The sequence below is a fragment of the Monodelphis domestica genome, chromosome 1, assembly GCF_027887165.1.
Source record: "Monodelphis domestica isolate mMonDom1 chromosome 1, mMonDom1.pri, whole genome shotgun sequence".
Taxonomy (NCBI): domain Eukaryota; kingdom Metazoa; phylum Chordata; class Mammalia; order Didelphimorphia; family Didelphidae; genus Monodelphis; species Monodelphis domestica.
In genome coordinates, this window is record NC_077227.1 from 305,450,090 (window position 1) to 305,474,628 (window position 24,539).

General features: G+C 35.1%; 1 protein-coding gene across 9 annotated transcripts in view; it reads right to left on the reverse strand.

The window, feature by feature from the left end:
• Positions 1 to 4,280: 4,280 nt before the first annotated feature.
• The window catches only part of SNX6 (sorting nexin 6), a 67,996-nt gene continuing 47,737 nt past the window's right edge, over positions 4,281 to 24,539 (reverse strand). For 3 of the 9 annotated variants that reach the window (XM_007473342.3, XM_056811089.1, XM_056811082.1), the window contains exons 10-14: positions 22,737 to 22,776; positions 20,351 to 20,437; positions 18,069 to 18,228; positions 17,894 to 17,979; positions 4,281 to 6,002 (exon numbers count right to left, since the gene is read on the reverse strand). In XM_007473342.3, the coding sequence (XP_007473404.2) occupies positions 5,949 to 6,002; positions 17,894 to 17,979; positions 18,069 to 18,228; positions 20,351 to 20,437; positions 22,737 to 22,776 (427 nt within the window). In that variant the 3' untranslated portion in view covers positions 4,281 to 5,948. Of the gene's footprint in view, positions 6,003 to 7,053; positions 7,540 to 11,678; positions 16,843 to 17,893; positions 17,980 to 18,068; positions 18,229 to 20,350; positions 20,438 to 22,736; positions 22,777 to 24,539 lie in introns of those variants that run through there. The other 6 variants (XM_056811084.1, XM_056811083.1, XM_056811087.1 and 3 more) reach the window with 4 other exon arrangements.

Genomic DNA, 24,539 nt, shown 5'->3' on the forward strand with positions numbered 1-24,539 from the left:
AAAAAAAATTCAGTCTCAACCCCAAATTTTAACCCTCCATGTTATTACTTTCCCTTCTTCCTACTGTAACGATCAGCCTGCTGGCTCCTTTTTTTGGATCACCATATACTCCATAGCCATTGATGATCTGGATGTCATACTCTACTCACCTATATGAATACAAACTTGCTTTCTTTCACTGGACCTGCATGGAACAGAGCACTCATCTGATTGGACTTCTACCTGTTACTTGATGACATATTTCTCTAACACTGTATACATCTATCTTAAATTCTTTTTGGTGTCTAGGATATTCCTGGCTCTCTTGCCGTACCTCAATAAAGTCTATCTATGTTTTAGTTTTCAATTATCTATTCATGATCTACCCATTTCTCAAAGTTCAGTCCTCCAAAAAGTTCAGATTTTTATTTCATACATAAGCCTGTCTGTCTCAGCTGTCCATTGAATAAAAGGGTCTTATATTTTAAGGATTCATGGAAAAGAACATTATCATCAGATACTGTAGTATCCCTATTAACATTGTTAATAATTAGAGTCCATAGTAAAACATGAGAAATTCCTTAGTCTAGAGCTAGAATACCAAGAATAGGGGGGTAAAGATCCCTGACTTCCACTGATAAAGAAGGTCCCAATCCCCTACACCCTATCAAGCAAGCCCTGAAAGAGGCAGTGAGGTGATATGAAATATATTCTTCTACATTCTTCAGCTAGGGACATTGAATCCCAATAATCTAGTTGATGCCTAGGGACTGACCAAGTTTTGTAAAATAATTGCATAATCAGATATGTATAACTTGGGCAGTTAAGCATTAGTAATTCTTGCTTCTGATCCTATAGGTGTTATACTTAATTCTAGTAATAGGGTTCAGAGATTCAGATTAGAGAGAAACTTAGATGTGACCTGGACTAATCCTTTAGTCAACTGACTTGATAAAATGATTAAAGATATACCAATTGGAAGGGATACAATGGACACTAGAGAATGTGGGGATGAATTTAAGAAGGGTTGGCAATTGATTGGATAAACAGGGCAGGGAAAGGGAATCCAAGAATGATTCCAAGGTTGTTAACATCCATTTGTCAATGGATAAAGCCACCAGAATAAATAAGGATACTTGTTAGAGGCAAGTTCATTGAAATAATGAATTTCATTGGTGACATGTTAAGTTTGAAAGGCACATGGGGCATTCAGATTCATGTTCAAGAGGAAATTGGCAGTATAAAATTGAAAATATCAAGAACTTAGAGGCATTTGTGTAAATATTATAACCAAACCCAATAACAAGAGTATAGATGGGGGAGGGAGGGAGTAGGAACAGATGATGATTTAGCAAATAAGACAGTAAGAGCAATTAGCTAGTAAAGAACAGTGTTATGGAAACCAAAAAGAACATCAAGGACTGGGGTACTTGAAAGCTAGAGGTGTTAAGTAGGATGAGAACTGAGAAAAAGACATCATATATAGTGGTTAAGATCATTGATAGTGAGAGAAAAGTTTGCAGTGCAAGGAGAGGTCAGATTACCTACAGTGGAAAACTCAGAAGTGCGGAGATAAGTGTGTTACCAGTTGAAGTTAACCAATTTGTGAAGCACAGTTAGTCTTATTTATGACTTGAAGTGCTACACAGAATTATTGGAATAGAAGATGGATGAGGCAATTCGGGGTTGGGATTTAAGATGTGAATGGCAAAAGGACAATGGGTAAGGAATTCAGGGTAAGGGAAATAGCTTGAAATAGCTACAGACTTGTGAAGAAAGGAAGATGAGGTAACAGACAGAAGAGGTAGATGTTCAGAGAGAAGAAAAAGAACAGGTTTCTGAGGTGAAAAGTAGAGAAGGAAGGACACGAATTTATGATCAAAGTGAAACTGTAAGGGCCTTGAAGCACATCAGTGATACAGATAAGTGATATAGATCTAAGGTATGATTCTTCCTATGAATGGATGAGGTGAAATGAAAATTGGAAATCTAATTTAAGAATGATCAACTGGGAGTCTAAGGTGTTTGAAGGGACATCAATGTGCAAATTGAATTGCCTGAGCATGAGGAAAGGGGATGGAGGTGAAAAGGACAATTGGGAATCAGATACTGAACTCCATAAAAGGGAATGACCTAGAGATGGACAGTTGACATCAACAAGAATCTAGACTGGTTGAAAGACCAATGGAGTGACTCACAAAAAGGAGAGATTGCTAAATGACAGTTAATCTAGAACTGAGAATGGGGGAAAAAAAGATTTCTATTGTTACTGTTTCTTTTTGTTGAAAGGTAAGAGAGACTACTAGAGTGTAGCTATAGATGTTTTCCCAAGGGATGCAAGTTTTCCGTAGAATAAAATGAAAGGTACAAGAGAAAAAGGTCTAGGGTAAAAGAAAAATATAGGTAGTTGCCAGGAGCCATCAAAGACCATGTTGTTTGACATAGTCACAGCGTGGACACCGAGGACTGCCAAGCAACCTCTAGGAAGGATGGAAAGACCCACTGAAACCTCCCTAAGTGCCTTATTAACATCCCCATATTATTGGAATTGCTATGATTCTTACTTAGCCCCAGGAAAAATAGATGAGAGCAACATGCTTGAATGGTTAATATAGATGTCCCACTCTGTCCCCAGAGAATACTACCAGATCACACTTACAAAATTAAACCTAAGGATTCTTACATACCCACTTAGATAGGACCCTCTTTTCTAGGCATAAAAATTTCTGACAAATTCCCCAACCTATATCTGGGTCATGTTGATTCTACCCTTTGACCCTGCACTCAGCAACAATGTTTTGTTGACTTATCTTCTTAGGCTTCGCATCTGTTGTTGGGTTCTATGGAAACATTTATGTTGAGAATGAAACTATGTGCCAAGTAGATGTGTGATCATGAAGGTTTAAAATAAAGCCAAGCCTCAGCCAAGGTGGAGTAGTTTTCCCCATGAAACCCGTGCTGCAGTTTGAATAGAAAGCTGCGTCCCATTCATCATTCCACCGACACCGTCCCACCTCCAAGGCCCCATCCCCTGTGGGATGTTGGCCCACCCCACAGCAGGTAGTTATTCATAAAATAAACTGGACAGTTTTCAAAAGCAATTTCCAGAGGCAACTTTGGCACACCAATAATAAGTAAATAAAAGCAGTTTCTTTATCCTGCCCCATAAATGAGGGCCCTTTTCAGTTAGATCATAGAACCGAATATACTTGGGGATTAATTTTCCTTACCCATCCTAGAATAGTATTTGTAACTCTTAAGCACAGAATAACTTAAAATTCTTGATTTCTGGTATCATTTCATCCTCCTGTAAAGTTCCATTCTTTGAAGATCTTATGCTATCAGATTTTGTCCCACAAAGCATACAAAACATGGACAATTTTATACATCTCTAGAGGATCAAGCCCATACTTGCTTCTTCAATAAATATGAAGAGATCATTCTCCCAATGTAAATTCCTTCAGCCCTAAGCTTCATTGATGCAGTTTCCTTCTGATACACAACCTGATTAGTTTCAACTTTACATATATACCCTCCTGGTCAAAAGGCACAAGAAGTCTCAGTAAAGTCTTAATAGTTTGAAGCCCTCATATTTGGTGTATGTCTGAAAACACATTTAACTGTCAGAACCTGATGACTTATTGACAGGTTTCAAAATGAAGATGATTGGGGTCAGGGTCCACTAAATGCAAATATATCCTTGTATATTCCTATGGTTAAGGAAAAGTAAATCTCCACTGTTTAAATGTTTAATGATCTGTCACTTAAAAGCCCTTCCCATAACACAAAAGTATTAAAGAATTAAACACTAGGTAAATAATATCCATCCACATTATTGACTAGTTGAAGATTGATTTTTACAATAGTATGAATCACTATGGAATTTTACAGAACTAGCAATGAATGATTAGTCACTTAGAGGGAAAAGCCAATTGTTCATTTTTGGGACAAAAATAAAACTTCTATTGACTGTTTTATACAGTTAGCCACTATCATTATGGCACCCTACTTATATTGGATAAAAGAGCTTTTCCAATTTAAAACTTAAGGGTTTAAGAAATACATAAATCCTTTGAGTGGAATATTGGGGGGGGGGGAGTGTCCTGTGAAATACTGATTATTTTTATTCATTAAGCACTGCCAAATACAAGGAATTTTCATCAGGTCAAGGGCAAAGTGAAATTTTAATACCTCTCCTAACCGAAACAAAAGTCAACCTTAGTATAAAAAGCATAATTAACAGTAGATTCCAAATTTTATGTTTTTAGTTCTGTACTATCGTTTAGCATTCAAATACTACCTTTATATTTTCAAAATACTTTAAAACATTTATTAATCCTCACAACACCCCTGTGAGGTAGGCAAATTTGTCTTTTATAGCTGGAGAAATTGAGGCAGAGGTTAAGTAACATGCCCAAGGCCACCAAGGCAATAAGTGAAGTTGTATTTAAAATCCAGAAGCTACAGTCCCCATCCTACTAATGTATTTCATCAAAGAGAGTTACACAAATACCAGATCTTCTTAGCCCATATTACAACAGGAGACACAACAACAACAACAACAACAATAAAGGAAGAGCTTAAATGCTATCAGGGATATCTGAGAGTGTTAGAAAACATTTAACTAGAAACAGGCAACAGAACCTTGAAATAAATTGTGGAATCACCAGCACTGGAGCTATTTGAGAATAAGATTAGGCATTCATCAGGAATGGTTTAGGAAAATGTAAACAAACCTGCTACAATTGCAGCGAAAGTAAACTAACCAACCCATTAAGAGTTTTTTCCCTAACCCCAAATGATTATGTTTTCAAAGGAAAGAAAAACAGAAAAATCAAACTGAACTCAATATAAATTCAAGCCAGTAAACATATGGTTATTCACATTATAAAGGTCAAAACCAATTTTAGTTTGTGACAATTAATGTGTTTTTATATATTGATTTTCAACCAAAATCTGCCAACTTAAAAAAAAAAACAAGTCCTATTTCCCCTGGCAGTCTTATTTTCTTACCAAATCAAACTAGATTTTGGGGAATCAAGCCCCAAGCAATCATATATACAACTAGTTTGTAATTTTTGATGACAAAATCCAAATTTGGGCTCTATAATTCCCAATTTCAACTGCATACTTTTATATTTTGTAAGTAAATATTTAAATTGGTTTATCTAAATTCAATCTTTGACTGTGTTAAGAGAATAGAGGTGTACCTTATTTTTTTTTTTTGCAAAGGGACTGGTGTGCTTGGTTCAATATATTACATAAAAAAAAAAAGAACCTGCTTTTTAAAGCCTAACAAATGAGTAGATTACTACTGCAATTGCAAATTTTACAGATAGTGATACAATGACTACATAGTTTAAAAATATCACTGTTATCACTGTTTATTTTACAATAATAAGGATTAGTCTACAAGTTAAGGCAAACATACTAATGCATTTGCTTTTCTTCACAAATCATATTGGAAAAGATTACATAACATGTTCTAAAACTTCTAAGAAATGTTCATTAACTAAAAAACAAGCCAAATCAAGATGCTTTTCCAAGTATATATGAGTAAACAATGCCTTATATTAACAGTACTCAAAAATAGCCAATGGAAATATAGATCCTATTTCTTCAGATGAATAACTCAAAAAAAAATATTGGCAGCTACATGTAAGTATATTTATAACATGAACATAATTATATTGTCTACTTTCACAAGAAAAAAACAGCTTTTGGTTTTTGAACAAGAAAAGTATACAGTGATTAAATAAATGTACATGTGAATACATGTGTTTCTGAACAGAGTTGCATTATACACTCAGGAATCATTTGAGGGTAGTATTAATCCATTCTTTAAAATCAGATTATGTGCACTTTGTCAGCTGATTATTTTCCTGCAATGGCTTTAGGTAAATGCCTAGAGGCAACAACAAGATGCAAAAGGAAGGCAACCCTTGTTAAACGAGATCCTGGAATGCAGTTTATATATCTCCATTTAGCACTGCTAAGCAACTTTGTAGCAGTTGTAAATTACCCTAAAAAATAGAAACAACAAAAAAAGTTAATAAATTTAGCACTTTACTAGAAAAATGCCAACTAATACTATAAACACTTATAACCTAAAAACCAAGGAGCATTAAATATTTAAAATATATTCAAGCCAGAAGAAGTTATTAAATTGACGATTTTATGAATTTTGAATCATATCCTGAAATTTAAAGAACCATTAAATTATAGAATTTTAGAGCTACATATTGTGTATTATATTATTATTATTCTAAAATGCAAAGTTTAAATTCTTTTGAGAGAAATTTCAGGATAAGAAACATGCTACCTCTCCGAATCCAAGAAGTGAACTCTTTGGAGAAGGTGCCATGAAGATGTCTACACAGACCACACTGCACTTTGGGATGTGTTAATTTGAACTGTGTGGGATTGAATGCATTTGTTTTTGTATGTATACTCTTATGGTGAAGGGGACTTCCCCCAACTGACTTTTTGTCAACATGTCTAGAAATCATTGGTTTTGTTCTCTTTTCCTTTTATCCCCAAATTATTGTAATTTAAAAGTTGATTATGTTAAATGATCAATTGGGGAGATGTCATCAGGGGGAATTGTATAATTGAAAATCTGTTACCCTAAAGAAACACCTACATTTCCCAGGAGCCCACTGACTTCCTGTTGACAAGGGATAAAATCAGTGGACATTCCTGCTTTAGCATTTTTTTTGGCTTCCTGGTAAAGATGGTGGTGGTAAGTGCAGGGGTTTTGAACAGGCTGATTAGTCATGGGCACATGGTTTTTATTTTGTATCCCTTCTGTTTCTTTATTTCTAACGATCATTATTAAATCTTTTAAATATATTTTATTGAGACTAATTTTAATTTTTACGATGCTAAAAACATCTCGTATTACATCCATATTATCCTATAAATGAGGTAACAAATGCAGAGGAAGGTCAAATGACTTGCCCAAGGTCATAGTATAACATGATAAGCTGAAACTCAGGTCTTCTTACTCTCAAATATCATACACTACTTACACACTAATAGGATAAGCAGAGGGACAAAGCACCACTTTCTGAATTTTTTTTTTAATTTTAAACATTATTTTATTTGGTCATTTCCAAACATTATTCACTGGAAACAAAGATCATTTTCCTTTCCTCCCCTCCCACCACCTTTCCCTCTCCCATAGCCGACGCACGATTCCACTGGTTATCACATGTGTTCTTGACTCAAACCCATTTCCATGTTGTTGGTATTTGCATTAGAGTGTTCATTTAGAGTCTCTCCTCAGTCATATCCCCTCCAACCCTGTAATCAAGCAGTTGCTTTTCATCGGTGTTTTTACTGCCACAGTTTATCCTCTGCTTGTGGATAGTATTTTTTAGATCCCTGCAGATTGTTCAGGGACATTGCATTGACACTAATGGAGAAGTCCATCACCTTCGATTGTACCACAATGTATCAGTCTCTGTGTACAATGTTTTCCTGGTTCTGCTCCTTTCGCTCTGCATCACTTCCTGGAGGTTGTTCCAGTCTCCATGGAATTCCTCTACTTTATTATTCCTTTTAGCACAATAGTATTCCATCACCAACATATACCACAATTTGTTCAGCCATTCCCCAATTGATGGGCATCCCCTCGTTTTCCAATTTTTGGCCACCACAAAAAGTGCAGCTATGAATATTCTTGTACAAGTCTTTTTCCTTATTATCTCTTTGGGGTACAAACCCAGCAGTGCTATAGCTGGATCAAAGGGCAGACAGTCTTTTATCACCCTTTGGGCATAGTTCCAAATTGCCCTCCAGAATGGCTGGATCAATTCACAACTCCACCAGCAATGAATTAGTGTCCCCACTTTGCCTCTGAATTTTCTTAAGGAGTTCAATACCTGATATACTCTTTGGGTGTTCTACCCCAACCTCTGTTCTTCTACTTAAGGATCTATCTCAACATACATATCAGTCAATAAACATTTATTAAACAATAAACATTATTAATATTTAACATGAGTCAATAAACATTATATAATAAACAATAAACCTACTATTTGATCAAGCAGGATCTGGGCTTAGTGCTAGAGATTAAAAAAAAGGTATTCAAAAATATCATAATTTAATTTGAGGGAAGATAATATATATAAGATAAAAAGTGGAGTTCCTGGCTTCAGGACATGTTGAAGAGCAAAGGAGTGAAACCAGGTGGGGAATGATGAGATCATTTTGTGATCTCCTTAAAGAGGGGATCTAGAAGGTTTTCTCCACATGAACCCTCAGAGGGAGGGAACCCAGGAGTAAGGGATATTGAGGTGTCAGTTCAGGGTTGAGTAATCTTGTAGGATGATGAGATTCTGAGGAAGAGCAGTCAAGATGGGAAATGAAGGTATATTGTTCTTCCTTCAAACACTCATTCTAGCTTCCTCAGTCTTTTGTTTGTATTTTAAAATTTCATTTTTTAAATTCCAAATTCTCCCTTTTCCTCCAGCCACTCTCCCACCCATGGAGAAGAAAAGCTTAATATATGGCTAACATATAAATACTTTATATGCAAAACATATTTCCGTATGTTCATCAGTTCTCTCTCTGGAGATGGATAGCATTTTTCACTGAGTTCTCCAGAACTGTTGGGGATAGCTGTCTTGATACCTTAAATTTTTTATACATAATTATCCTTATAATACCACAGTTACTGTGTACCATGATCTGGTTCTGCTCATTTTACTCTGCCTCAGTTCAATATAAACTTCTTGGATTTTTCTGAAACTATTCCCCTTCTTTCTTTTTTTTTTAAAAACATCTACTTTCTGTCTTAGAGTCAATACTGTGTATTGCCTCCAAGGCAGAAGAGTGGTAAGGGCTAGGCAATGGGGTTTAAGTGACTTGCCCAGGGTCACACAGCTAGAAGTGTCCAAAGCCAGATTTGAACCTAGGACCTCCCATCTCTAGGCCATCTGCTTCTCAATCCATTGAGCCACCCAGGTGCCACCTCCCCTTATTTCTTAAACCATAATAGTATTCCACCACAATCACATACCACAACTTGTTCAGCCATTTCCCAACTGATGAGAATGCCCTCAATCACCAATTCTTTGCCACCACCGAAGCTGTATTGCCTTCTTTTGACGAATTATAAACTGGGTAATGACTCTAATTTTTATAAACAACTTCTAATTAAGAAATTATATTTTTAACAGAAAAACTTGCAGTAAAAAAAATTTTTTTTAAAAATAAAACCCTTACCTTCCATCCTGGAGTCAATACTGTGTATTGGCTCCAAGACAGAAGAGTGGTAAGGGCTAGGCAATGGGGGTCAAGTGACTTGCCCAGGGTCACACAGCTGGGAAGTGTCTTGAGGCCAAATTTGAACCTAGGACCTCCCATCTCTAGGCCCGGCTCTCAATCCACTGAGCTACCCAGCTGCCCCCACAGTAAATTTTTTTTATGTGATTTCATTGGCTGTGGTGCCTTTTTCACCCTTAAAAAAAATTTGAGTATTTTTCCATGGTTAAATGATTCATTATTTTCCCCACCATTCTTCCCTCCCCCTCTCGGTGCTGACAAGCAATTCCACTGGGTTGTACATGTGTATCATTGTTCAAACCTATTTCCATGTTATTCATGTTTACAACAGAGTGGTCTTTTAACATCAAAACCTTAATCACATATATCCCCATCAAACAACATGATTATGTTTTTCTTCTGCATTTCTGTTTCCTCAAGTTCTTTCTTTGAATATGTATAGAGTTCTTTCTCTTAAATCCCTCTGGATTATCCTGGATCATTGCAATGCTGCTATTAGAAAAGTCTATTATATTTGATTGTGCTACAATGTATCAGTGTCTGTGTACAATGTTCTCCTGATTCTGCTCCTTTAGCTCTGCATCAATTCCTGGAGGTCTTTCCAGTTCACATAGAAATCCTCTAGTTCATCACTCCTTTCAGTACAATAGTATTCTATAACCATGATATACCACAAATTGTTCAGCCATTCCCCACTATGGTACCTTTTAGCAAAATGTGCTTTCCTTGATTATCTTTTTTAATTAGGTTCATTTTTCTTTTGCTTTTGTCTGACACCATGATTTGTGAAGAGTGATTCAAACTCTCTTTGTCTATCAATCAGGACTTTTAAGTTAATCAATCAAAAAACTAACATACCCCATACCAGTCACTAAATACGAGAATTCACAAGTCATTTGCTAGAGTGGGTGAGTGCCAGGCAAACTGAAAGACTGCCATTGGCTCAAGGATTCAGTCATGCACTCTGCATTAGTGAGACTGGAGGAGTAGACTCTTTCCCTGAATCCTGCATTGGGTTTGTGGTGGTGAATGGTGTGAAGCCTTCCTTGGTTGCCCAGTGAGGAGAACTTTCCTACTCCTTGGCATGAATTCTGGTGAGACTCTTGGGAGTCTTAGCTCTTTACTGTTGGGTGTGAACTGAAGGTTCTTGGCGGATTCTTCAGGGTCTCCTAGCTCTTCAGATTTGGGCTTCCTAATTAGGACTTTTGATTCTGTTGAGATTTGCTTTTTTGGTCTGGAGATATTAGGATTAAATTTAGGGTATTTTGTAGCTAGGCAGTACTTTCTGTCTCTACATTTTTCCACTTTCACTCTTTCCACCTCTTTTGTAAATAAAGCTGCTAAGTCATTTTGACTTAAGCTGTAATATTTTTAAATCAGAGACCACAATATTACTTTAGAATTCTCATATTTAGCATAAAACCTAAATTTTAAATTCTTACAGACTGTTAACGTTGCCTCCTTCACTTTAGTTGAAGCACTCTGCTTCAGTCCTTTAACTCTGTAAAGTGTCTCTTTTAAACAACATATTGTTGAATTCTGGTTTCTGTTTGTCATCTGTTTTATGGACAAGTTCATCCCATTCACAGCTATGATTTATTAACTATGCAGTTCCTTCCATGCTTTCTTTTATCCTCTCTCTTTACCCTATATCCTTCCTCTAAAATCTGCTTTGGTTCTTATTGTTGCCTCTCTTAAATCTTCCCTCCCTTTTACCATTCATCCACCCCTTTCTTTTATCTCCTTCCCCTAAGATTTGTATACCCAATTGAGGATATATATATATATATATATATATATATATATATATTCTTCAGTCTTTGAACCAATTCAAATAAGGGTGAAATTCAAGATCCCCTCTCTCCCTATAAAAGCTTTTATGTTAAAAAAAAAATTGCCCCATTTTTCCTACTTTCCTCTGTCTCTCAATTCATCCTGCTTCCTCACTTTATTTCAACTCATCCAAACATAAGCTTACCTTTTCATCAGGAATATTTGAAAGTTCTCCATTTCACTAAATATCCATTTTTTCTACTTAAGGATTATACTCAATTTTATTAGGTTCATTATAGTTTGTCATAATCCTAGCTACTCTGCCTTCTAAAATATATTCTAAGCCCTTTACTCCTTTAATGTGGAAGGTGCTAAATCTTGATTATTTTCCCTTGATCTGGGAGCTCTGGAATTTTGACATCAAATTTTTGAGATCTCTTTGAAAAGGAGATGGGTGAGTTCTTTCCATTTCTATTTTATCCTCTGATTCTAAGAAACCACTGCCAGTTTCCATAATTTCTTGAAATGTGATGTTTGCACTTTTTTTGGTCAGTCTTCAGATTTTCTAATAATTTTAAAATTATGTCTGCTGAACTTATTTTCCACATCAACTGTTTTTCTGATAATTCACATTTTTCTATCTTTTTTCACTTTCTTGACTTCGTTTCTTAAATGTCTCAGCATCATTAATGTTCTCTTGCCTAATTTTAATTTTTAAGAAATTTTTATCTCAATTAATTTTTGTTCCATTTGACCAATTTTCTTTTTGTGAAGTTCTTTTCATTAGTGAATTTTTGGGTCTCTTTTACCACTTGGTCAATCCTGTAAGGTATTGTTCTCTTTAGAATTGTGTGTGACTTACTAAGCTAATTAATTTTCATCATTTTCTTACATCAATCTTATTTCTTTTGCCATTTTTTATCCTACAGTTCTTTTCTTTAATGCTTCCAGAAATCCTTGTTGGGCTTTATGGCCAACTGAAATTTTTCTTTGAGGCTCAGCTTGTAGATGTTTTCACACTTATTTTCTTCTGAGTTCCGAGTTATGGGTTTTCTCTGCCACTGCAGTAGATTTTAAGTCAAATTCTTTTTTTATCTGTTCATTTTTCTCAGCCCATTTCTTGACTTTCACCTGAGGGTGAAGAGGCATTGCCCCAAGCTTTTTGTGTGCTACTGTTTCCAGTTATTTATGGGAGTCTGCAAGTTTTTATTGCTTCCAAAGTGGTGTGATTCAGAAAGAGGTTTGGTCTGTACTCTGATCTTCATCCAGGAAGGCCCCTTGCTTCCCACTGCAGTCACAAGTGCTAGTGCTACTCCTTTGGGCCCAGGAATTGTGACCAAGACCCTTAATATCCTGCACTTATAAGAGCTAGTGTTCCTTTCTTCTATGGAACTGTGACCCTTTTCCCTTGTAACCATTCACAATCACTCCTCTCCATCCTGACACTGACTCATAACTGTATATGGGCCAAAAAGCTCCCAGTTCTGTGCCCAATATTACTTCAAGGTCTCCTGAAAACAAACCAGTTGTCCAATTCCATTACCATCTACAGATTGGGAGATCCCAAAGCTGTAACTGTTTTAGCCATCTCCAAGGTCTACTGCTGGTGTTGTTGGCTGCATCACTTGACATCACTTTAACCTGGCTCCCATCCCAGTGTCACACAGAGTTCATACTAACCCTCTTAAGTTGCCCCGGGAAGGATAAATGTCTCATCCATTTCTTTTGATGAGTATTCACCTCTTCAGAAGGTTAGAAGTAGTTCCCACAGACAATGCCCCCTGGGCAGTGCTGGGCAATTTGGAAGCTATGATTGGCCCTTGTGATAAGGGGAAGGGACAAGAAGCCAATATAAAAGGCCCTGAATTTCTGGGGCTAGAGAAGTCAACTCCAAGAAGGAAGATGGCTTCAAGAAAGAGTTGACCTTCAAGAAGGAAGTCAGTTCAAGAAGAAGATTGGCTGAAGAAAGAAAGTAGGCTTCAGGAATCAGATTCTGCTCAAGTCATTGTCTTGATCTTATTATTGGCGGGAACTTGGGTCAGTGGATCGCTGGTTTTCCATTCCTGTTTTCTGGAGATAGTTTAATTCCAGTTAAAGTTCAACAAGTTCTGGCTGAGTTGAGCACCAGAGCAATATTTAGTTAGATAAGCTAATGTCTTCTCTACCCTTTTGTATTTCTCTGCTTTCACTTTTTACACCTCTTTTGTGAATAAAAGCTATTAAAGTCATTTAGACTTTAAGCAATAATATTTTGAATCAGCAACTACAATATTATTTATAATTTTCATATATTTTAGTCAAATCACTAATTTTTAACCTCTACATTTTTTGGTAACCATTATTTTTTAACCCTTACACATCTCAAGCTTTTTTTGGCTTTGCCACTACAAAGTTCAATTTGAGATGATATTTTAAAGTTGTTGGGAGGGAAATCTTCAGAGAGTTCAGCTAGGTTGCTGCCTCTACTCTTGTCTTCTCCACCCCCAACCCCCAAATCCACCCCAAACTCTTTGTTGCTTTTAACCTAACATGAATTTTGGTTTAGATTCACTATTTTTTGCTTCTACTCCTATCTGCACTAACTGAATGAAGCTAGAGAAAAATCATAAAGCCAAATCACAAAGTCCTACTACAAAACAATAGTTATCTAAACTTGGCCCTTTGCACAGCAATATTTTCAGTCCTCACTGTTTGTTTATGCTACTGCTCACAACAGTTATTCCAAAGCTTTTCTTCAGTTGCCATCTCCTCCCTTCTTTTTCAGTTGAAGACTTCACCAACTTATTTGAGAAGATTTATATCATTCACCTTGAAAGGCTCTTCTCTCATTCAAAACACTTTGAAAGAATCCAGCCTCTGTTGGCAGACTTTGGAGGAAAAGAACCTACCATTTCTCAAGACTATCAGCATTTGAACAGACCATATCATGCGTGAGTACAAGCTAGTGGTCCTTGGTTCAGGAGGTGTGGGGAAGTCTACTTTGACTGTACAGTTTGTCCAAGGAATCTTTGTTGAAAAATATGATCCTACAATAGAAGATTCCTACAGAAAGCAAGTTGAAGTTAATTGCCAACAGTGTATGCTTGAAATCCTCAATACAGCAGGAACAGAGCAATTTACAGCAATGAGAGATCTGTATATGAAGAATGGACAAGGGTTTACACTAGTATATATTAGCCCTTACTCTCCTCTCCTTTATTATAATCCTTGTCACAAAAAATTTCATATACACACATGCTCCAGCCCAGGTACCATCTTTCAGATTCCTTCTGTAGTCAATCCTCAGTCTCTACCTATTTCCTTTCCGACTGCTTATAAACAAGACTCACTCTACCTCAACCTAAAAAATTCCCAAGTTATGAATCTAGATCTTTCCAGTTTCCCAATCATACACTTGGAAAAAGCTATGTAATTCTGCCATTTCCACTTTTTTCCTTGTCACTCTTCAATCCTCTGTGACTTGGCTCTTGACCTCATTATTCAGATGAAATTAATATCTCTAATTGCTAAATCTGATGGCCTATCAATTTTCCCTCCTTTTTGTCCTTTCAGCCATATAACAAAGCCCAGCCTTTTCCAGACATTTTTTTCCTGTCTGGATTTAAAAAAAATTACTTGTAATCTTTCTGATCACTCCTAAGTTTCTTTTGCCAGTTCATCATCTTTATTGTATTCTCTAAATATGTGTGCCTGAAAGCTGTCTTTTCCTCCCTTCTATTAATTCTCACATTTTATCAGATTCCATCACTATGCTGATATACCCTCTAGTTTTTGTTGTTCAGTTGTTTCAGTCATGTCCAACTCTTTATAATCTCATTTGAGTTCTCTTAGCAAAGATACTAGAGTGGTATACCATCTCCTTCTCCAGCTCATTCTACAGAGAAGGACACTGAGTCAAAAAGGGTTATGTAACTTGTCCAGGGGGTCATATAAGTGAAGTCAGACTTTTAACTCGGGTATTCCTGAATCCAGGCTCAGAGTTCTCTCCAGTATGCTACCCAGCTGCCCCAGGAACACTCTAAAACAGATGTCCTTTAAGTATCTCAAAAGCAATACTGCAATATTTCTCCCTTAATGTCCCTTCTTTAACTTCCCTACTTCAAAGAGCAAATGCTAGGCACTAGAAATAAAGGGGAAAAAGAATTAAATAATCCTGTCTCTCAAGGAGTTTACATTCTAACAAGGACACAAGTACATATGACAACCAATAAACAAGTATTTATTATGTGTAGAGCATTTTGCTAGGAGGTGGGGATAAAAGATCAAAGAATGAAATAATTTCCAAATACATAGATGCCCAATATATGTAGATACATAAATATATAGAAAATAAATATTGGTGATTTGGTATGAGATTCACAGGAGGAAGAGTACACAAAAGGAGACTGGGATCAAATTAATATTAAGCACAATTAGTTATTAGGTTCCAAATGCTATCAGGAAAAAGAAAATCACTAAGAAAAATTTTAATAAAAAATATTACATTCAGAAAAACAAAAACCTAACAAGTATAACCATCAATACTCAATAAAACTGAAAATGAGGAACTAGAACAAAAGTTAATATGTTTCAGGCCAGTTCCAAAAGGCAACAGTTGTGATAATAATTTTAGATAAAACAATAAAATTCATGTCAAGAGATTAGGCAAAGGAATCGTCTCTGTCTCTCTAATAGACTGGTATCTAAGTTTTTATAGAAAAAGATGTTACAGAAATAAAAATAATTGTCAGATTTTAATCTTCTTTTAGAGTTCAATGACTTTAAGAGTAAGATAAACAAAAAAGAAAATGCTGTAAAAATATATTTGAGACACATGGATCTAGTGAATGAGATTAAATATATATAGTTTCTGTTTTTAAACCCTTACCTTCCATTTTGGAATAAATACTATATATTGGTTCAAAGGCAAAAGAGTGGCAAAGGCTAGGCAATGGAGGTTAAGTGACTTGCCCAGAGTCACAGAGCTAGGAAGTATCTGAAGACAAATTTGAACCCACAACCTCCTATCTCTGGGCCTAACTCTCAATCCATTGAGCCACCTAACTGCTCCCAATATAATATATCATTCTAATCATCAAAAGGAACCTTTATAAAATAAGGCATATGACAGGAAAAGATAAAAGTTCTGGCATTGTTAAATAGTCAAATCAAGGATTTCCACCAAACTACTGGGTACTTGTCAACCATAAATAAACAAATATTTATTAAGCTTCTATTATGAGAAAAGTAGGTCAGCAAAATAGACTCAGTAGAATCAAGCACGGTGTGTGTGTGTGTGTGTGCGTGCGCGCGTGCATGTGTAACTATATGTAAAAGCAAGAGGAAGACCATATATTGGAGAATGGCTGAATAAGTAGGGTATATGTTTTTGATGGAATTCTGTTGTGCTATAAGAAATGAAAGGAGTTTTACAAAAACCTGGAATGCCAACATATGAACATCATGATGTAAAGTGAAAAGAACCAAGAGATCATTTTACAAAAGAACAAAAATATTGTAATGATTATAAACTGAGACTGTTGCTCTAAACAATAAAATAATCAAAGATAATTATATAAAGGACTTTTTTTTTAATTTTAAAAAGGAGTTAATTTATTAAAAGTCTGTCAAGATCAAATGTTGCTTCAGAACAATCCCAAGGGACTTATGAAAAAGAATGCTATCCACATCTAGCGAAAGAACTGTGGGATAGAAATGCAGAAGAAATACTTATTCGGTATATGACTGGGGTTTTGGTTTTAAAAGATGACTTTATTACAAAAATGATGTATAACCCAATGGAATTGCCTGTCAGCTCTGGGAGGGGGAGTAAAGAAAGGGGGAGAGGGAGGGAGGGAGGGGGAGGGGAGGGGGAGGGAGGGAGAGAGAGAGAGAGAGAGAGAGAGAGAGAGAGAGAGAGAGAGAGAGAGAGAGAGAGAGAGAGAGAGAGAGAGAGAGAGAGAGAGAACATGAATTATGTAACCATGGAAACACAGTTTTAAAATAAATTGTGTTAAAAAAAAAAAGTTGATCATTAGAGTTCAGCCCATGAAGGACTTTTTTTAAAAAAAATGCCCTTACCTTTGTGTTGGTTCCAAGGCAGAAGAGTGATAAGGGGTAGCTAATTGGGTTAAGTGATTTGTCCAGGGTTAAACAGCTAGGAACTGTGTGAAGCCTGATTTGAATCCAAGATTCCCTTCTCGAGGCATGGCTCTCTATCCACTGAGCCATCTAGCTGTCCCCATCAAGGACTCTAGATGAAAAATGCCATCCACTTCAAAAGAGAACTGATGAACTTTCAGTGTAAACTGAAGTATAATTTTCTCACTTAATTTTTCTTTCCTTTTCTGGGAACATGGCTAACATAGAAACATGTCTTGCATGGTTCCATATTAACTGTTATAGTGCTTGTCTTCCCAGCGGTTTAAGGAAGGGCTAAAGAGAGAGAATTTAGAACTCAAAATTTAAAGATAAATGTTAAATAGATAAAAAAATTTTTTTAACTTCCTAAAAAAACACATTGCAGAGGGAATATCAGGCTGAATAAGTAGACAAAGTTCCTCATATCAATTAAATCCTAAGTCTAGACTCTAACCCTTGTCCTTCTTCATAGTCTAGCTAACATATGAAAAATAAGATTGACGACTACTTTTCTTTTTTTAACCCTTACTTCCATCTTAGAATTAATATTATATGGTTCAATGCAAGCTAGGCAAAATGGGAGTTAAGTGACTTGTCTGGGGTTACACAACAAAAAAAGTGTCTGAGGGTAAATCTGAACCAGGTCCTCTCATCTCTAGGCCTGGCTCTCAATCCACTCAGCCACCTACTTGCTCTCCTGACTGATATTCTTAAAATGTTTTCATACCTTTGCATGTTTTAGTTCCAGTTCTGCCAGTTCCACTAAATTTTTTCTGAATGCTGCAACTCTTCTTGTCTTAAAGTCAATAAGTTCTACAAAAGTAGGAAATTGAGATTAAAATTTAATTTACAAATAAGTTTGAGACTTTTTTTGTAAACAAATAGTACCAACAAGACAGTACCTTGTTTTGCAGATTCTGATATCTTTTCAAATTTCTGACAACACACTTGCTGAGAGGTTTCAGCCTGTAGAACATCTTTATTTTTCGCTCTTGCTTTATCCAATGCCTTATTAGCATTTTCATAATCTACTAGTGACCTAGATCTTCTGTACAAGAGGTCCTATAAAATAGTAAACTCCAAAATAATATATGCCATAAGGTCAAAGATATCATTTTCAACCTTTTAGTTTATCAGTTAAAGGGAAGTTCATTAGAAAACTTCAGTAATTATTTTGTCATATAAATACCGAACACTTTAAGAAAAAGTAAGATAAATAACACTTTGTTTAGTCAAAGAATTTATAGTTCTCTTAAAGAAAGAGGCCTGGGAGACAACAAGGCACAGCCATATAATGTATGTGTATGTGTGTATGTGTGTATGTGTGTGTGTGTGTGTGTGTGTGTGTGTGTGTGTGTGTGTGTGTATGAATAAATCTTATTAATATTAAGAAATTTGTCATATTAAAATTATGAAAAAATATGCCTACTCTGTAGAAAAAACAGAAAATTTGAAATATAAATCCCACCAGAAAGTAGCAAATGTAATCATTTATAAAGCTAAAATATCAAGTGAAGATTTTTTATAAAGATACATGTTATAAAGAATATCTTAGAAGTGAACTTAAAAGTAAAAAATTTAAGTCTGAATCTTGTCCCTCTCCTTGATATTTTTTCCCACCTTGTATATTTTATTTTGCATTTCATATATTAATCAGTTTCACATTTTCATAGATCAGCAATGATACTAGCAACCTATTTTCCAAAGTCTGAATACAACCAAGACAGCTGTGGGTAAATAGGATTATGTGCAAATATTGATGTGCATATATTATGTATATATATTGAGCTTGAAAATACAGCCTTAGTAAAGAGATGTAGATTTAATGTCACACTTCATTTTTCCCTCTAGTTCTTACATCTTTCCTTCTTGTATCTAATAGGAAATAAGGGTTTTCTTGGCAAGTTTTGCACTTCATATTTAACAGTGCTTAAAGGTTTCCAAATCATCATAAAGTAAAAATACTTTCAAGTATTGTGGAATTACATAGCATTTCACAAAATTAATATATCTGAGGTGATTATGTTTTCTGTGGTTATTGAAAATTCCAATTAGAATCTTATTTTGAATTACTTTTTTCAGTTATGTCCTACCCACTATATTTTTCCATTGTAATTTCTACCAAAGCAGCTTACAAGACATGATTTGGTTTAAAAAAGCATATCACAGAAATTCTTTTTGCAAAATGAAACACCAAGTACAACACAGTTTAAAAAGTAATGGTTTTTTTGATAAATTGGTATGGAATGAGAAGTATGCACTGAGACTCAGACTCATCTGTTTCATAAATTAACATTAAATCTGGAGTATCTGGTCCCAATTTTTATAGGTAGTGTGTTGGATGAGCTTCAGTGTGCAATTGTAAGAATAATATTTGGCATATAACCCCAATTTTCAAGACCCCTTAGTATTGCTATTCCTTACACTAAAACTGCCGCCCCTCCCCCCCCCCCCCCATCTGTAGTCTGGGAAGAAAGCCAACTGTAAGCTGAAGGAGTAAGGAACAGCAAGTATCAAATGTTGCTTCATTGTCCCAAGCTGAAAATCCCATGATAGTCATGGGGTTTTTTGATCATGAGTCTTTAAGGGCACATAATGTTGAAAATCATGCACTCAAGATTGTGAGTATAACCTCTGCCCCCCCCCCCCAAACTCCTATGGGATTGGACAGTACATCAGAATTATCATAAAAGCCTGTGATTGTAGCTAGAAGAGAGGACAAAAATTTTTGCCCCTAAGCAAGCAGTTTGTATGGAAGAAACCCTTTTCCTTCCCTTCTCCCTGTCCACTGTGTTTTCTGAATAAAGAAGCTTTTCTCTGCTAGCATCTTATCAAGTCTCCTGTCTGCTCATTACAGTGATTTATGGGGGGTACAAGACCCCCCCCAAGAATTCCACTTCATACAGGTAGTATTAAAAATATTCTCATGGTCCTGAAGCTAAAATGCAGAAAGTTTTTTCATTGAGTAGTTATAGCAAATTTCAAATTCCTTAGCGACTCAAAATGTTTTTCATTTGGAGACATTTCTGGATAACTTAATGGAAATTCGTAGAATTCAAATGAATCATCCTTGCCTGCAATAGCAGAAGCTTTAGGGAGGTAGTATGTAGGATATTAGGCATAAGATTAATGATGTTTATACTGTCATAGAACATTTCAAAAAACAATGAATAACATAATTCACCTTAGCAGCTTGAGATTCTCTTAAGTAGTATTTTAAAAGGTCAGAAAGTTTGAGGTCCTCATCAGCAGATACTCGTGCTTCTATCTTCTGAAAGAGTAAAAACACTGTTTTTGTAAGCAAATACACACCTTTTTAGCTTTCCCTACTTCAGGAGTCCTTAACGTGGAGGGTTCTATAAAACTTTTCAAAAAAATATTGTGATGATTCTATTTCAATACAATTGTTTTATTTGTAATTCCATATTTTACTTTACGAATTTGAAAACACTCTAAAGAGACATCTATAGGCTTTATTAGATTGCCAAAGGTATCAATGACACAAAAACAGAATTTTATTCAATAAGTTACTACAAGAAATTTAAATAGTTGTAGAAAACTCGTACCCATATTTTTTAAAACCCATACCCTCTACCTTAGAATTGATATTAAATACCAGTTTCCAAGGCATTAAAGCAGTATGGGCTTGACAATTAAGGTTAAGTGATTTTTCCAGAGTCACATCTAGGAAGTGTGTCTGAGGACAAATTAGAACCCAGCATCTTTTGTCTCCAGGTCTTATGTTTTCAAAAAAAATTCCCCTTTTTTCCATGTCTATTTGTCAGTACAGAAAACTGAAATTAAGTTACTTAGCAGATGACTTTAAAGAATCACATAACCCCAGATTTGGAAGATCTTAGAGGCCATCTAGCCAAATCCATATTTAAGCGTTATTTGACTTTAACCCTTCCGTGAAGAACTCAAGTTAGGAAGAACCAATTACTTTATAAAGAAGCCTGTTCCATTTTTCAAGAATTAAATGTAAGGAAGTTTACCTAAATTTGTCACTTTTATCCACTACTAGTCTAGTCCCCTAGGGGCCAAGCATAATAAATCTATATACATAGCTTTCTCATATCTACATAATCATAATCCAAAATCTCCATTTATCTAAAAATGCTCAGAACTAGAACATAAAGACACACTTCAAAATATTACATCCTAGACTCATCCAGAGAACCAGAAAATTCTTTTAAGCTTCTTACAGGATGCACAATTTGTATCCATTGTGGAATCCCCTTTTTATGAATGTCAGTAACAAATCATTAAAATGGATGAATGTTAGTAATGTTATGTATAATACTAAAAAATATAATGCATTGGCTTAAGTAAGGGGAATGTGTTTAGCCTGAACAACAGAGGAAATGGTAATTTTCTTTAAAAAGATGAAGGATAGTAATTATGAAAAACGATTAGGTATACTTTGTATTTTTTATAGCTAAGGAGTAATAATTTTAAGATAGGGAACTGTATTCCTGAACAGTATGAAAAACATGACTTATAGCTGTTAAAAAAAAAGGGATACGCTTCCTTATAAGATGGAAGTCCTTTTCACTGGAAATGTTAAAGCTGAGGGCAAATGTGCCCCTGTTGGCTGTTATAGAAGGTAATTCTATTATTAATACTGAACAAGATCACCTCACAAAGAAAACAACAGAAAGGAAAATGACATTTTAAAATAATATTTAGAAAGTTATAGCTCTTAGAAATTATTTTACTACTATCCTCTAGAAAATGACTATTTTTCCTATTGGCATCTCTTAAAGGTTCAAAATTGACATGTAAAGTCAAAAATTATTAACTTGTAAAGAGTATATCAAATGTTAAAAAATGATTTTGATATGCTTACTGTAATTATGGCATTCCCAATAATTTAGTACCCACATAATTGTATTTATAAAGGTAAAAAAAAAGCCTTCATTTGATTTAAAAGGTCCACCAGTCTACTATAAAAGAAAACAGCAATTTGGTATAGATATTATACATAAAACTAAGTTTCAAAGATCTGTTACTTTATCAGTGTGGTTAGTGACTCAGATCACAACATCTCTATAATTTAGTAACTTGTGTTGGAGATTTTTCTGTGGTTGTCAACAAGCATTTATTAAGTGCTATAGTTATATGCAAAACATTATGCTAAGTGCTGGTAATTTACTCTCTTGCCAAACTTGTGATGAATTTCTGTGATTGGTTCTTAGCTATCAGGAGGCTAATACCTGAAACTCTTCCAGTTCAGTAAGACCTGCCAAGAACAGTCTTTTAAAATAAGATTTCCACTTAACATAACTTTTAAGAACTTAAGAATACTTTCACACCTCAAAGAGGGAACTAAAAAGGCAAGTTGAAAATCAGTATTTGAATAATAATAATGAAAACACATTTTTTATTTCAAACATAAATATTTGGTAAAGAATAACATTTAAAATTAACTTCTGGGTACTAAATAAGTTTCAGAAAAATCTATGCCCTTAAACTATAACAAACCTTTCTTGATAAAACACAGAAGAAATATTAAAATCTTACTGTATGCACAGAGCTTAGATTCTCAAATCTTAATTAATGAGACTTACCCGTGTCTTATCAAATAATTCTGAAACCTTAAGAAAAAATCTGGAAAGAAAAAAATTTTTATCATTTATTTCCTTAAACATAATTTATTTTCCATTTCATAGAATTGTTCAAATATCCATTGAATTTTGAGTATTTTACAGAGTGCTAAACCTGGAATCAGAAAGATATAGGTCTAAATCCTGTGGTGCAACTGAAATTATATTTACAAAGAATTTAAGGAATTTTAAAACATGATTTAAATGTCAGTTATTACAATCAGAGATTTTGTTAATTACAATTATGTGTTAGAAACTATCTCTAACTTTGATCCATATGCAAATTGAATTTTTAAAAAGATAAAGAGAAAATATCCTTATATTTTAAAATGCCTTTCATTTCAAGGCACATTAAACCACATACCACACTAATACAAATCCCATTATACCCTTTAATAATTTACCATATTTCATTGAAGTTATAAATCTCCTTTAAAAGTTAATGTGCAGTATGCAAACATTAAAAAAGGTAAAGCGAAACCTCATTTTCCCCCATCCAATTAAAGGGAAAATAACGAAGGTACAAAAATGCTTAAGATATCTAATTATTAAAAACTATGCTTTAAGCATTTCCAAAGATGACTAGTTTGTTCTTATATATAGTCCTACCAAAGAATCATCCTATACTTCCAGGTGCTACTACCACCAAATACTAAATCAAATATCAATCTGGGGTAACAGCAATTTTATGGGATAGGATAAATCAGTGATGGCAAGCATTTTATAAGGGTGGGTGATATGAGAAAAGTCTTCAGGTGCACATGGACAAGGGGAGAGGAACAGCCCAGTCCTGCAGCCCTCTGGCTTTCTAATAACAAACTCTGGCAAACTCTGTGCTGAGGTGACAGAATGTGCACCCACAGAGAGTGCACCCCCCCCCCCCGGCATATGTGCCATTGGTATAGATGATACTGTTTTCAGTCAAATTAATTACTACAATTAAAAAAAAAACTTCAAACAATTCTTGGTCATGGTTTCAATAAATTTTTCATATACTATCTCTCCAATGTTCTAGAGTCTTCTCATTTGCTCCTCACTGGACTATGTGAGGACCTGGCCATTTAACAACATTTAATACATTCTACATTGCTTATCATAATCTTAGAGCAATACATTGCAGGCTGCACATGGCCTGAATTTTTCCTGTCCTTTGGGCTATTTGTCACATTGAAAATCAACAAAAAGAACTTTTGGTAACAATAAGTTGATGAATTTTTCCAAATGCAACTCCAATATGATCTCCTATTCAACTGAAGATCCAACGCATTATTTCAGCAGCATATATCAATTAGTGTTCAGTAGTGTCTCACTCTTCATAATCCCCTGGACAATTACATGCCATTACTGTCCAAAGGGTTTTCTTGGCAAAGGTAGCAGAGTGTTTTGCCATCTCTTTCTCTAGTAGATTAAGATAAAGAGAAATTAAGTTACTTGCCTAGGGTCACACAGGCCAATGTCTATTGCCACATGTGAACTCAGCTCTCCTTGATTCTAGGTCTAACACTCTACCCCTGAGCCACCTAGATGTCTCCACATATATTAACACATTGATTCAAAAGGAAAGCCTGTCTAGCTACCTGCCACAGACATGGAGCGTTTTGGAGAATCCTCTCTGACCAAGATTAAAATATCACCATAAAATGAATACAGAAGTGAAAGAACCAACAGAATAAAGACAGAATAAAACAACTTTCAAGAAAAGAGAAACTTAATTGAACTCCCAAAAAATTACTTTACTGATTTAGAAAAAACCATAACAAAAGTTCA